Here is a 16,669-nt window from a genome sequence, read left to right as displayed (position 1 = left end):
AACATGAATCTGCACAAAAACATTCAGAACCAATGCTCATGACATGGATTCCCATGGTAGGATCACAAACATGCAACACCGTTTTTCAGTGGTGCAATGATCATGAAAGCTGTGTTACGGGGTGATGAATCATGCTATACTTGCTACCGAACAGATGGACTGGTATGGGTGTGGCAAATGCTTGATGAACATCTCTTACCAGAGTACTTAATCCCCAACTATGAAATTTGGAGGTGGCATTATGATGGTATGGTTCTGTTTTTCCTGGTTGTTGTGCCACAAACATTGAACTCTGAGAGTTATCTGAACATTCTGGACAATGCAGTGCTTCCTACTTTGGATTTTATTGAACTGACCATTGTCTCTTTCAAAGAATGAAAACAGAAAGATTACCAAAACAAGCCTTAAAATACAAGCCATTAGGAAAAAGAAAACGAGGACGTCCTCTTAAACCATTCAATGATGACTTCTAAGGCCGGAACAGGCCATGCTAGGCCTAAATCCTTGATATGCATGATGATGATGACGATGATTGTCTCTTTCAGCAAGTCAATGCACTGTGTCATAAGGCTGCTGTAACTGCATGGTTTGTTGCACATCACCACACTTGACGCCTCCACAAAGCCCAGATCTCAATCCTATTGAACATCTGTGGGATGAACTGGAACGTTGGGTAAGGTCAAAGGGCACCTATCTCACAACGGTCCAGGACCTCCATTACATGCATACAGAAAGAATGGTTCAAAATTCTCATTGATCACTATCATACACTTGTGGAAAGGAGGTCCTATATTTTAAGGTGAGCAGCACGGGTGTTTGTTCCTAATCCTGTGGTGTCCGTCGACTTCTTTCCAAGCTATATGTGTGTGTGTGTGCGTGTGCGCACTTTGACATTCTCCTACAAAGGTAATCTATCACAATATTCTGTACCAGCATGGCATACCAAGGCCATGCTAGGCCTAAATCCTTGATATGCATGATGATGATGACGATGATTGTCTCTTTCAGCAAGTCAATGCACTGTGTCATAAGGCTGCTGTAACTGCATGGTTTGTTGCACATCACCACACTTGACGCCTCCACAAAGCCCAGATCTCAATCCTATTGAACATCTGTGGGATGAACTGGAACGTTGGGTAAGGTCAAAGGGCACCTATCTCACAACAGTCCAGGACCTCCATTACATGCATACAGAAAGAATGGTTCAAAATTCTCATTGATCACTATCATACACTTGTGGAAAGGAGGTCCTATATTTTAAGGTGAGCAGCACGGGTGTTTGTTCCTAATCCTGTGGTGTCCGTCGACTTCTTTCCAAGCTATATGTGTGTGTGTGTGCGTGTGCGCACTTTGACATTCTCCTACAAAGGTAATCTATCACAATATTCTGTACCAGCATGGCATACCAAGTTGGCTAATAATTCCAGAAAACCTAGGACTAGCTTAAAAGATTGACATTAACTGTGGGTGTGGGTGTATATCCATCCATCATGCTGTAAATTCTGTTTAATTCGATCTCTAATGAATTGAGTGTTTTTTATAGCAATCCCATGTAAAAAAAAAAAGTTGTCTGTCAGTACACAGAATATTAATACCATAGATAAGTGAAGGATTAGATAATCCAACAGCCTTGCTCTAGAGACTAAACAGTACTTTTAAAGCCATTCTGGATCTCCAATAACCAGAAAGATATGCATTGACTGAATGTATAGCAGAGATTATACACTTCACCAGTTTTTCTAGCTTGTACACTTTAATCCAAAATGAATCCTATTCCTCCACCAACTGAGTATGGTTTTACATACTTTTTTTGTTTGTTTATTTCAAAATTATTATTGCTACGTAGACATCTCCATTCACATCCTCCAAACATTCATTGCCTGAGCTCTAACTGTTATTGATATACCGTATATCTATCATATCTTAAAGCCATTCACCAATAAAGAACTTATGGCTGTCTCTACAATGAAAGCAGAAATGTCTAATTCTCATAACTTGCTTACCGTGCTATTACACAACTTCAAGGGATGACTCTCTCTCATTCATCAGTCACATATTGGAAAATTCTTTAGCATCCTTAGGAAACTCCTTTAGTTACTTTTTTCTATCATACCCCCTCTTTTCTGCTGTTAGTTAAATTTATAATTCATCATCCTTGAAATCTATCCTCAAATTAGTCAACATCTTTGTCATTTGCCTCTGAATCTTTTCCATCATCCTCAAGAAATCCAGACAACCCGGTAACATGGCAACCATGCTGGCCTGGTTGGCTGAATGGTTAGCATACTTGCTCTCCAACCAATAGGCTGTGAGCTTGAATCCAGCTATTGATGTTAATCATCTTTAGGAGGAGATGAATTTCATTGCTTGGTGTGAGACCCCCCACCCACAAGCATGCACACACACACACACACACACACACACACTTATTGTAGGCCTGAAGTGCCTTGAAAAAAGTTTCATGTTTGTTCTCTAGAGCTGGGTGTTCAGATTATATTAAAAAAAATTTAAAAATACGAAAAAAAAAAACTACCTTAGCCCACCCAGAGTACTATTGTAGTGTAGGTTTATAACTTTTCATTGGGGTCGCACCAAAAAAAATCCCACATCTGTGTACACTAGTCCAGATTTAGTTCTATCAAAGCCTTGTAATAATTTCCTTATCTCTGCTTGTCAGTGTTTCTTATCCAAATGATCCTTTGAGATAAGTTTTAAAAGAGGTATACCGTGACATATCGATACAAAATTAATAACGGAAAAACTCATGTACAAAGATGATTTAATAGTATAATTTTCGCCTGTGTGTCACAGGCAAAAATTATACTATTAAATAATCTTTGTACGTGTACGTGAGTTTTTCTGTTATTAATTTTGTATTGATCCTTTGAGATATTCTGGCTGTTCAAATTAAGTTCTGCTAATTTAAATTAAAAATATTTACTCTTTACTTTAAATGCAAACTGCACTTCTGTTGATCATGAAGTTTTAGTTAATTTGAAAAAATAAATCCTCTAGATTTTTTTTTCATCCTCTTAAACATATTGTTTGTGTGAGACCATATAAGTAAGATCATATCATATCTTTAATCAAAAGTTATCCATCATTTAACTTCTGTCAATTTAAGCACACTGACAAGAGCTGAATGATGGATAACTTTTGATTGATATGTAATATGATAATTCTGGGACATAGCCTGATGTTGGAATAAAAAGTATAATACATATATTCTTTGTAATCTAAAGATTTAAACATATCCAGCTTTTGCTTTAAATCAAAAGAGTAAAGTAAAATAATTGTTGTCAGTTCTGCAGCTTTTTAGACTATAAGAAATAACTATATGAAATAACATGATGAATAGCAATATAAAACATGATAATTAAGATAAGATGAATTTAACTGTAGTATCAAGGGCATCTTCAGTATGATTTTCAAATTAAACAACAAGAACAGAAACCCATATTTTCAACAATGAAACACTCAAACTTCATGTACATGTGTAGAAAATCGTGGTCTAATTACATCAAGGTTCTAGTAAAAATAACTAGAACCTTGATGTAATTAGACCATGATGCTGTATGCTTTATTAAAAATAATAATAAAAAATAAAATAAAACTTAATTCTTGAACTTATGAAGAATTATTTCCCATAAGATAATGCATAGCATTATACATGTTTGCAAGGAGATGTGCTTTGCATTATTGGGATACTAAGGCAAATGATGAGATTTGCCTTAGTATTTATACCACCTTTGCCACAAGTTGCCCCAGTCTCGAAAATATTTCAGGTAAAAACTTTGTTTGCTTAAACCAAATATATAATTGGTAGCATAGCCAAGTGAAAAAACTCCCATCATCAGGAATAACTTATGCCCTTCACTCCTATTTAGATTTGGCCAGTGTAGCAAATTTCACAACTTTCTTTGTATAAACATTCTAAAAGATTATTACTTTTATTAAGAACCTTAATTTTCTTCCAAAGGATTCAATGTCTAGTTGTGATAGCATGTTCCAATTGTTCGGGGTCATGGAACTTAATGTAGCCGAAATGTTCTTCATGACACATAGCTGTCTATCTACCTGTTTGGCCAAAATACAGTAATCCACACTAGTGGGGAATTTGATACACTCCAGGGTGGGCCAAAAGCAGAAACTTATCTTTAGCAGAGTCTAGAAAAGTAGATGCCTTGTTGATAAGACAGGTCACTTGTAGACTAACAGGTTTAAGTAGTTTGGCTTTACCTTCCAAGATGCCTTTAACATTTTAACATATGGAATGGTGACAGCATTCCATGTTAAAATGTTATACCAATAAAATATATTTGTAAGTTAAATCCATCTTATGTTAATTTTTAATTTTTTGCTTTTTTTTAAATTGTTTATTTTTTTTATGTGGCTCCCACCTACAAAAGATATATTTGTGAACTTGTAGTAGTGCATTCATTTTGTGGGTGGGTTCAGGATTTTTTTTCTCTTTTTTATTGATTGTTTATATTTTTTTGATATTTTTATTTATTTTTTGACCAGATCCAGAAATCCTGCTCTAGAAACCAAACATGGACCTTTTTTTTAAGCCACTTCAGGCCTCCAATAAGCAAGTTTGTGGTCAGGCACTGAAATCCATCTCCCACTTAAAGACATTCACATACATCCATGTCTGTGCAGGATTCAAACTCTCAACCCTAGTTGCAAATGTTATTAGAGAGTGGATACACTAACCACTTGGCCAACCAAGCTGGCTAATTAAACTATATGAAATCCTAGAGGTGTAGTCATAATGCTAAACTAATAGAATCATGATCTATGAGGAGTTCATATAATCACCTTTTATTAGTTCATATTTCAGGTTCCACTATCTTAAATGGTATTGTTTAAGGCAGTAGAACACAATCTGAAACAGTATTGTTTCAAACTGTTGGTTTTCTTCAGCAGTAGGCAGGAATCTGACATGATATTATTAACTGGCAGGTCAAAGGCTATATGCCAGAACTAATGGGGCAGGAAGTGGTATTAATTGTAAATGTATTCTAATTTTTATTTTATTATGAGGGCTTTTTCCCTAATAGAAATGTAATGAAATTTTAGTTACATCAGGGAAGCAAGTCACAGTATGTTTTCCAAAAGAAGGAACTTGGTTATAGTTTTATTTTGACTGATATATAATTAAAACTGTACGCTTTAAAAGATAAAAAGGGGCATAGAAGGGGGACTATATTGATTTGGACCTTTTCGTTTGAAGATATATTTGATTTAGCACATTTATGGTGAAATATGCAGACAGATGCTTCTATTTCAAAGAAGCATCCTTGTGAAAAATATATTTGAAATGAAGAATTTTACCATTATAGATAATCTCAAATGCTAAAATTCTGAAAAAGGCAATTCACTCATACTTTATAAATAATCCTGTTGGTTCTTTGATTGTAGTATATATCTTGTTATATTATTTGCCTTCATCTTCTGAGTCCTCAGAGCCCAAGTAGGGGAAGTTTTTATTTATCTTTTCAGAATTATTATATAGTTTTATTCAATAGAGAAAGTACAGTTTGTACTTGCTGTAATGATTGTACACAGCAGGAAATGATAATGATGTAACTTTGTAATTCCTTAATTGGAAATTTCAAAAACACACCTGGAAATGGAATATTAAGTCAATTAAAATATTTTTGGATGTACATCTAACTTTGTAAATGAAGAAACAATGCAAGAATAACTTAACATTGATAAAACATTGACAGATAACAAAATTTAGGCAATCTTGAAATAGTAAAATAAGCTTTAAACAAACAAATATAGAATTATTATCATTAGATGACTATGAAAAGATGCACTTTGTATGTCAATATTTTTGGTGGGGTCGCTTAAGCTGTCAAAAGGAGACTATATTGATTTGGAAGTTTTCGTTTGAAGATATACTTGGTTTAGACATTCTTAGTGAAATATGCAGACAGTGAAAGATGCTTCTATTTCAAAGAAGAATTTTGCCATTAGAGAGGATCTAAAGTGCTAAATTCTGACAAAGGTAATTCACTTATACTTTATGAATAATCCTGTTAGTTCTATGATTGTAGTGTATATCTTGTTATATTATTTGCCTTTGTCTTCTGAGTCCTCAGAATCCAAGCAAGGAAAGTTTTCATTTATCTTTTCAGAATTATTGGATAGTTTTATTCAATAGAGAAAGTACAATTTGGTCAACTAGTCCCAAACTGCCAGCCCATCCTCATTTGTTCAGTACCTAGTGGATACGTATTAATGGGGTGTACCTCAATAAGGTAAGGTTTGGATAATAGGGCAGCACCTCAGTCTGTTCCCACTTTCCTTAAAAGCTATATGGCTCTGATGGCTTAAGCGACCCCACCAAAAATATTGACATACAAAGTGCATCTTTTTATAGTCATCTAATGATAATGATTCCATAGTTGTTTGCTTAAAGCTTATTTTACTATTTCATGATTGCCTAAATTTTGTTATCTGTCAATGTTTTATCAATGTAAAGTTAATCTTGCATTGTTTCTTCATTTACAAAGTTAGATATACATCCAAAAATATTTTAATTGACTTAATGTTCTATTTCTAGATGTGTTTTTGAAACTTCTCATTGAGGAGTTGCAAAGTTACATCATTATCATTTCCTGCTGTGTACAATCAAAGGGGTGTACAGGATACTGTGATAATGCTATGTGATTAAGTTTGCTTTAGTATTAGCTTCCTATCACCACTATTCCTCCAAATTATTCTGTTATTTGTCAGGACTGTAATACTGTCAGATTTTATATTTTATTCTTCTAAAGCACTTCTAATGCATCAGTCCACCAGTATCTTAGTATTAATTTCACTATTAAAGTATTTTACTTACCTTTTTCCTGCCAACATAGCCATTAAACACATAGTTTGCTAATCTTTCCTCTCTGATTCTGTTTAAGTTAGCTATTTTATCTTGTAGCTATGATGTAAGCACTACTACATCCTCAATAGAGCAAATTCCTACCAGCAGTTGTCGGCATTAAACTTCACTTTGAAAATCTTTGTTAATACTTTTCTTATATGCACTTGATCAACATTGTTAGTTCATAATCATTAAAATTAAAATTTTGTTTTTGGTTAACTCATGCAGATTTCTTTATGGCTGTCCAATTCAGCCTGTTTATAATGCATTGTGATGGATATGACTTGGGATTAATCTGGTGCTTGAGTTTCCTATACAACAGTATAATGAGATAATGATTGTATAGTGATGCAATTGATCATTACAGTTCGCATGGTTTCAGGCATAGCAAACAGATTTTAGAGTTTATATAATACGTAGTATATTTATTTCTGGTTTTTATTGCAAACACATTACATATAGCTTTCTTATCTTTGCAGTGTTGAAAACTCTGTCATTGTATGTCATATTGAGCATATAACAAATGCCAACTTTTAGCTGAAAAGAATAAAGAATCAGAGAGTATGTATATAAGAAAACTGAAATTTGTGTTTTTGTTAAGAAAAATGTGTAGTTTTTGCACTGGAGATGGAAATAAGCATCACTAAAGTTAGAATTTAGATTCACTTCACAAAGTATGCGGTCTTAAAACCGTATAATTTGGGAAGTGTTTTGTTGTTTCGGGTGGGTTGAAATTGGGAGAGACATGGAATTACACAATTATAGATTCTATACTAAGCCATACCTATGAAAATTTCGTCCAAGTCCTTGGCAGAAGAACTTCAGCAAGATTATTCAATAGCTGACCTGAATATCTCCATTATTATTAGATTCAGTGTAGTATATACTGTTTAAGAGCCTGTCTGAGAAATTACAATTTTAAAGCTGTACCCTTGAAAAGAGGAAATGTTGTAACTCTCCATGATATCTAATGTTACTCTGAAGACAGGAGCAAACCAGGACTTTGCTCATGATTTTGGCTATTACTTTAACCCTTCCAGTAAGCAAAGTAGACATTTGATCTTCTGATGAAACTCATTTACCTCAGCTCTTACCTTTGTTAGCTTGCTCCTGTATAGTTTCCTTTAATCTGATGATTTTATGCCTCTTGGCTGGGGAGTATATGTATCTAAGACTATTAATCCTCTGCATATTTTTGGCAAAGTTGGGTCAGTTGCCACATTTGTAGTAGTCTGAGTATCAGATCCTTATGCATGTTAGACTTTGGGTTTAGCCTTAGACATTGCAGTCATGCATCTCCTTCAAGAAGAATGTCTACATCCTTTGTTTGACTACTTTTATGCAGCTTTCTTTTTACCTTTTTTTTCCCAGTCCACATGCAGTATTATAATACAAAGTATTTGTGCAGTCTGTAATTTAATTAAGTTATCAGAAAGTTAATAAATGACTTCTTCATTATTTGATTGCAGTTTTAAGAAAGCTAATTGTGCATGGTTTCAAAGAATTGGGTCAAGTAGAGGATGGTGTCAAATTTTTAACTCTCGTCTTCCAAGAAGTAAAGCCTTTTATTGAGTATCGTAAGTAATAATCTGAATGCATTCCATATTCTTCCAAATATATTTTTCTAATGTTGATTTAAAAATAATTGAGAAAAAAAATATTATTAAGAGAGACCTTCAGGAAGTAAGGAAGTCCTTGAGGAGACCACATATTACCTGTGCCAGCTGTCATATCTTTTCTTGAATTCATTCACATCACCTGCACTCAGCATCTCTAAAAGCAATCCATTCTAATCATGCACCACTCTATGAGAGAGAAATTTTGGTCTCACTTCCTTCTTGATTCTATTCATTCTCAACTTTCATGGATGCTCTCCTCACCCTCTACAAAATGAAAAATTCTATCTACTGTTATCCTATATGACCCTTTCAGAAGTTTGTAAGTCTCAGTCATATCACCAACCTCTTTCTCCTCTTTACTAGTGTCTGCAGTCAACAAACTGTCTGTTTTCATAATCTGTATTCCAAAATTCCAGTATCATCTTTACACTCTCCTTTGTGCTCTTTCTACGTTATCAGCATCACCACTGAAACCAGGTGAGGTCATATCAAGGCCTTGTAAAAAGGCAAAATGACTTCCTTATCCTTTACATGCCAGTGTTTGATTCAGCATTGCAATTATCCTCTAAGTTGTATTTGCAATCTGAGCTATATTGCCCTTTAAATTCAACTTCCTATCTACTAAACCTTCAAAATCACTAGCCTAATCAGTAGCATAATCCCACCAATATAATATGACATTGGATATCTTGCACCAAAGTGAATGACTTAACTAACATTGAATTGATAGCAATTTTACATGCCCATAATTCTAGTCTATTCAAATAATTTTCCCAAGTACTGCATATCAGCTGCATTCATGATTACCCTACCCATGATTACCCTACCCTTGCATCATCAGTAAACAGCTGCACGTCACTAGTTAAATCCTGTCTAGTGTCATTAATGTAAAGATTGAATGACAATGGACCAAGGATGGATTCTTCTGTTATACCACTGTTCACTTTAAATCTTGTACACTCACATTCTCCATATACCACTTTATGATATGTCAGTCAACAGTTTCTTATTCACACTGCTCCTCCTCCTCCTTCATTCTCCACACTTTGGAACAGTCCTTACCATGTTCTTTGTCCGAATTGTTACAACCCTCGAGTCTTCAAGAAATACATCAACAAATTCTTTTCTTCTTTTAGCTGCCTGTTCATAGATGGCATTGTCATGTCATAGGTCTTGAGACCTCTTGTGTGTGTGTGACTAATATATATATATATATCCTTTATAATACTTTATAATCCACTCCCATATTCTCCAATTTATGCAACAGTCTTCTGTGCTGTTCCTCTCAAAAACCTTAGCAAAGTCCAAAACTGTCATGGTTCAGTTTCTTTTCATACTTAGACTTACCTTTCCATACAGTATTTATAACTTTTCTGTCCTGCTCCTTATAATTTTCATAACTGACATCATCCTTATGTAAATGGTATTTCTTCCATATCATTAAGAATCTCTTGCTTAATAAAATGGTACATCCATTTCACTCCTACTCTATTTATTCTTCAAACTCTAGAGACACATTCTGATATTGCATCATATAAGTATTTTTAAATGCTTTCCATGCAGATTACTGCACATTTACCACATGGGACAGAACCTAGCATACTCCTTAGATTGTTATAATTTTCTGCTTTGCATTTCATCATGTAACCTTTTCTGAATTGAACATCCATAAACTTAGCCACTTCCCAAGTCAGTACAGTATGATCACTGTAACCAACTCAAAGTAGAACACTCTTGTGTTTTCATATGACACTATAATCAGCTCTAACTCCTTGAATCAGATCTAACTCCTTGTCATATTTTATGGAGACCTAACTCCATAAAATATGACACTATAACCTCCCTCTGACACTATAATCAGATCTAACTCCTTGACCTCAAGTTCCTTCTGTCACATGCTGCTTGTGGAAGTTGTATTGCAATAGCTCAGTAAATTTAGTTTCTTCTCATGAGATTTCACCATTAACCAATCAACATTTGGATAATTTAATATGTTCAGTATTATGTTTTTATATTTTAAATATGTTTTTTAATTTTATAAATACATATGTTTTTATGTTTAAACGTGTTTTTAATTTTTTCCTATCATGTATAGTTTTTGAGAAACAAGTCATTACATTTTTATGATATCAACACTATTAACAATACATTATACACAGGAAAGTCAACTAGAACTACTGTCCTAATGCCTTCTGTTTATGAGATGAATTTGGTGTTTCCTGTTTCAGATGCCCAACAGTAATCAGTTAACACAGCATGACTCCACTTCTCCTTATACCTGCCTACCATCCTCATAATCTACTGATGAAACCTCTTGCTGTGTTTATCACTTACAGATCCAAGATTTTCTGGGAAAAAAGTCTAGATGCGAGTCTAGAAAATTATTTTTAGAAACACCTTACATCTCATGTTATGATATGCTTTGAGCATAGAAGAAACAATTTCTTTGTAATCTGAACATTTGTGGTTGCCCAAAAAGGTTTCTGCAACTAACTTAAAATGTGTCCATGCATTACCTTCATTTTGGTTTAGAACTTGTTCAAATTTGGGATCATTCATTAATGATCCCAAAATACCTTCCCTTACTTTTGCATCACTTATTTTCGGAAATTTTTGTTTCAAATACTGCAACCCTGCTTCTTCCTGATTCATTGCTTTCACAAAATTTTTCAAGAGTCAAAGTTTGATGAAAAATGGCGACAAATAGATTTTTTCTGTCTCTACCAATGGTGCATGTTTAACTTCATTTCTCCAGGTGTGAAATGTGTATGCAAAGGCCATTGTTTAACAACAGATTGATTACTCCTGGGCCTGCTGTCCTATTCATATAGGAAGCAACAGTACTTAGTGTATCCTATTTGTAACCCAAACAAAGGATCAGCATCGATGTTCCACTTGTAGGCATTAAAAGTAATATTTCCCAGCACTGTTTTTATGTGTTTCCTTCATAGTAACTGAATGGACTATTGGGATGGATGAATATAAACCCCCATTGTGAAGAAGAACAGCTTTCAGACTGGATTTTGATGAATCAATAAAAAGTCTCCATTCAGGTGGCATGTGTTCAATGCCATTAATCCATTTATGTTAGTACAAAAGGTCAGGGTATCACTTTCACTGAAATAACTGATGTACTCTTTGATGGTGTCCTTAGTTCCTTCATCTAGGAGATTCCAACCTTGCAGCCGTGATGCTAAGACTTCTGCATGATCCTTTGTAAGATTAAGATCCCTTACAAGATCATTTGATTCCTCTTGAGGGATTAAGTGTGGATTGTCGTTTTTGACTCCGAAATCTTATTTGCCAAAAATGGTCTAAATTAGCGATTCTTTCTTTATATTAACTTCTGAAAGCTAAGTAAAATATATTAAATAACAAACTTCATATACAAGCAAACTTCAGATATTTCCTCTGTTTCTTCACCATCACTGTCTGCAGGTGTTGTGTGTTTCTGTACTGGCAATGATTATGCAATAGTTACATACATATTACATACATCTCTTGTTAATGCATGGTTGATACAATAACAGCAGAATATGATTGCATCAAAATAGGAAACAGTAACCCATATAGGACATATTGTTTTTCTCTGGAATGGTATGTGATAGAAAAATTTTAAAAACATATTTGAAATCAACACAAAAAAACTGATTCAGAAGTACCTTTTCTTGCAAAGGAAATAATATGTGTATCAGACAGTGAATTAATTAATGTCACCCATGATGATTACTTGTTTGGCATCTATCATGTTTGTTTACTTGGTAATGCATTTCATCATCACCAGCAACCAATCCATTAAGTCTGTAACAAGACCCACTATGTATTTGATCTTGTTAGAATCTACCTCACATAAGATGGCTAAAAGCTTACACCTATGTGGAAAATTGTTACTAGTATTGCAGGCATAGCTTTCTACTCTAACTGAACTCAAATCCTCATTGTATCATTAGTAACACACCTCCTATCCTGTCTATCCTTCTTAAAAATACTTTACCTTTTACATTGATATTATTTAATATATCTTCCTCTGATAACCAGGTCTCACAATTCCTAGTCTGAGGCCCTAATATATTCACCAAGACAACAAACTTTATCCTTTGTTCCAAATACTCCTGGCATGTAGGTAAGTTATAGTTCATTATATGGGAATGTTAAACAAATATGATGTTTTCATTCTGAAGAAAACATATTTTCTGTTTTTCAGTTTCATTTGAAAAGATTATTAAATTATAATTAATGATTATATGATTATCCTATAAGTTAAATTAGAAGTATGCTGATTTTCGAAATATGCTTTCAAAGATGTTTCTGTTTGATATATTTAAACACATTACAGTATTCATAAGAATCAGAATTAGTTTACATTTATTCTTGTATTGTCTGCTGAGGGATTCGAATCCTCAAAGAATTGCAAACATTGAAATGGTTAGATCTTTACTTGAATAAATGTTTATCTTGTTTCATTATTATCATTTTAATATAATTTTGCATATTTATAATACATCAAATAGATTTGAGATCTGAATATTGAAGTTTGTATGTATATGAAGTTTTGAATTTAATATATTTTACTTAGCTTTCAGAAGTTAATATAAAGAAAGAATCACTAATTTAGACCATTTTTGGCAAATAATTTTATAATTAGAGCTATTGTGAGAGGATATCTGACATTAAGAAAAAGCTGATTTTGTTGGACACTTAAATTAGTGTAGGAAATGAATCTGATCTGATTTTGCCTTTCAGTTGTTTCTGACCATAGGTGACTTTGTAGGCATTGTCCACAAAGTATTCCTGGTGAGATTTTTACAGGGTAGTTCACCATTGCTTTCCCCAACCCCCCAATTTTATCCAGACTTGGGGCCGGCATATGGCTGGGACATATTCATGTGTGTTCAGGGGGATGGTTTGCCTGTTCTGGGGGACAAAAAAGAACAAATTTCCAGGTGAAAAAACTCCCTACCTCCGTATGAGACCAGCTAACTCACCTTTGATTGAAAGAGACCAGATAAAAAAAAATTCTCATGTCATTGATGAGAATCGAACCCAGGGTCTTTCCGAAAAAAGCCTTCGTTTATATCGACTAAGCTATGGAGGCTCTTTATGAAATGAATCCCAGACATAAAGAATTTTTTTTTTAAATGAAAATTTGGTGAAAAGGGGCAAAGCTAATAATGAGGATGATAATAATGATGGCAGGTATCTGCAGAATATTTCAGAATGATTCAGGATGCAGTAATCGAACTCAAAATTGCATATAAGTACATGCGGAGAGACTACCCAAGTCAATAAAACTAATAATGTAATTTTTTATCATCATCATCATTCCTGTACAACCTCAAGGGGTGTACAGGATATGATAGTACTACATGAAAAAATTTACATCATTACTAACTTCCTATCTACAATTTTCCTCCAAATCATTCTGTTACTTGTCAAGACTCCAACATTATCAGATCTTATATTTCTACCGTCTAAGGCACTTTGTACCGTATCAATTTAACTATATATTGGTCTTCCTCTGGGTTATTTTTTCCTGCCAACCTGGCAGAGAACACTTGTTTTGCTAATCTTTCCTCTCCCATTCTGTTTAAGTGACCATATCACCTGAGATTAGCTCTGCTAACGCATTTCTGAATGCTGACAATGTTAAGTTCTTTCCTAATATCCTCATTTTTAATGTGATATTGCCATTGATGCCATCTGTTCACACTTCTAATCATTCTAAGGACTCTCTAGTCTTTGGTCAAGTGTTTTACTTCTGACCCAGCTCTCAGATCCATAAGTTAAAACTGGTTTGAGCACTGTCTTGTATACATCTAATTTAGTGTTCCGACCAATTTCTCTTTTATTCCATATGAATTTATTCAGTTGACTTCTTACCATACCAGCTATGTTGATTCTGCTGTCTATTTCCATATTTAATTTACCATCTTTAGTAAAAATCGTGCCTAAGTAGCTGAAATGTTTTACTTGTTCCACAGGTTCTCCATTCACAACACAGTTGACATTTTCAATGATTCTGCCTATTTTCATTGTCTTTGTCTTTTTATTGCTGATCTTCATACCATATCTATTACAACAGTTATTCGATTTAGTCAGGGAATCTTGCAAACTTGTAGCGGATTTATTTAGAAGTATAACATCGTCCGCATTAAGAAAAGAGCTGACATTCTGATATCATGTTTAATACCACTTTCCTTCATAATGTGATCCATATAGATAATGAATAACAGAGTGGATAATGTACATCCTTGTCTCACACCAGATTTAACATTAAACCATCTTCTGTACTTCCTTCAATTGTAACTACTGACTTACAACTCAAATAAAGACGAAGTATTGCCCCATTGACACCATATAACTGTAGCGTATTGAATAGCTTCTCTTTTGGCACCTTGTCATATGACTTTTCCAGATCGACAAAACTTAAATACAGATCTTTGTTATATTTCCATGCTTTCTCAACTATTTGTCGTAAAGTGAAGATCTGATCCTGATAGCCTCTATTTGGCCTGAATCCAGCTTGTTCTTCACCAAGCTTTTCTTCCACAATTCTTCTGAACCGTTTCTCAAGTATAGATCAAGTATAGTTTCTCAAGTTCCTGACAAGATTGCATAGATCTTGTTAGGAACACTCAGTAGGGAGATACCTCTGTAATTCTCACATTCAGTTTTATTTTCCTTTTTATATATGGGTACTATTAGAGCTCTACTCCAATCAGGAATTCGTCCCTCTGTCCATGCTTTCTGAACTATGCAGTGCAGCCACTGTAAGACTTTTATACCTTTTCTAGTCGAATATCATCTACTCCTGCTGCCTTTCCACATTTCAAGCCTTTGATGGCTTTTTCTACTTCAAGTATGGATATGTATTCTTGACTGTATGCCTGTGGAGTGTTTTTTACCACTGTGCTATCACTGCTTGTTTCATTTAGCAATTTTTCAAAGTAATTACTCCATACTTCAAGGATATCTTTTTCTCCTGTTTTCATGTCACCTTTATCATCTATAACAACTTTTACAACACTCTTTCCTCCATTTCTAAGCTTCTACAACAACCTCCAGAATATCTTACCACCTTCTTGATATTTATTTTCTATGTTCTTGCCAAAGTTCTCCCATGACTTTTGTTTAGCTAGTTTTACACAGTGTTTTGCTTTCTTACATTTGTCTCTGTATTCTCTAAGAGCAAAAGTTGACTTTTTTGCCAGGAACTTTTGATATGATTCTTCGTTTTCTTCACTGTATCTTATCTTCCTTTGTCAAATCCACCATGGAGTTCTGATTTTTTTATCCTTGCAGACAACCTCACCACATGCCTCTCTGGCTGAATTAATCAGGGTTTTCTTCAAGGCTTGCCACTGGATCTCCAAGGTTTGGTTCCTGTTCTCAAACTCTTTCATTTTTTCTTCAATAATCTTTGTGTATTTTAGTCTAGTTCACATATGAGAGCTGCTCAACTTTTATTCGCTTTAACACTTTCTTACATATTATTCTTTTCAATATGAAATTCAATTTTATCCTGCTCAAGACTAAATAGTGATCACTTCCAATTTCAAATCCTCTGTGCATTCTAATGTCCTGCACCAGTGGGAAGTCATCACTATAAACAATAACATAGTCAATGAGACTTTTCTTATTCCTTGCCTCTTCTCTCCATGTGAATTTGTGCACATTTTTATGTTGGAACATGGTGTTAGTAATAACCAGTCCATGTCCTGAGCAGAAATCCAACAGGTATTTGCCATTATTATTAGCTTTGCTCTTTTCTCCAAATTTTCCCAAAATATTTTTGTATGTCTCACAATCATTTCCTACTCTGCTATTTAGATCCCCAACAAGGACCAACTTTTCCTTTTTCATTGTGTCAGTTGCTTTTTCTAAACCATCAAAAAATTACTTCACTTCTACCTTAGTAGAACCTTCTGTGGGACCATAAGCACAAATAAGTCTCATTGTCCAATTCCCCATTTTGATATTTGCCCACATCACTCTACTTGAGACTGCCTGCCATTCACGAAGATTAGCCTCATATTTTGTGTTGAATACTATGGCTACTCCTTCTTTTCCTTGATTGTCATTTCCTGAATATAACATTTTATATTTATTGCTCAGAAAGATCTAACCAGTTTTTGTCTTTTTTGTTTCAGTCACTCCTATTATG

At 34.2% G+C, this 16,669-nt stretch overlaps 1 protein-coding gene across 1 annotated transcript in view; it reads left to right on the top strand.

Annotated features, from left to right (window-relative positions):
• Impbeta11 (importin beta11) overlaps window positions 1-16,669 on the top strand; it is a 277,003-nt gene that overhangs the window by 90,341 nt on the left and 169,993 nt on the right. The window contains exon 6 of the mRNA XM_090391468.1: window positions 8,356-8,463. Within this exon, the coding sequence (XP_090247594.1) occupies window positions 8,356-8,463 (108 nt within the window). The remainder of the gene's footprint in view (window positions 1-8,355; window positions 8,464-16,669) is intronic.

This window comes from Typopeltis vanoorti, chromosome 4, assembly GCF_054136105.1.
Source record: "Typopeltis vanoorti isolate ZY-2024b chromosome 4, IOZ_Tvanoo_1.0, whole genome shotgun sequence".
In the NCBI taxonomy this organism is placed as follows: domain Eukaryota; kingdom Metazoa; phylum Arthropoda; class Arachnida; order Uropygi; family Thelyphonidae; genus Typopeltis; species Typopeltis vanoorti.
This window is presented reverse-complemented; position numbering and strand designations above follow the sequence as displayed.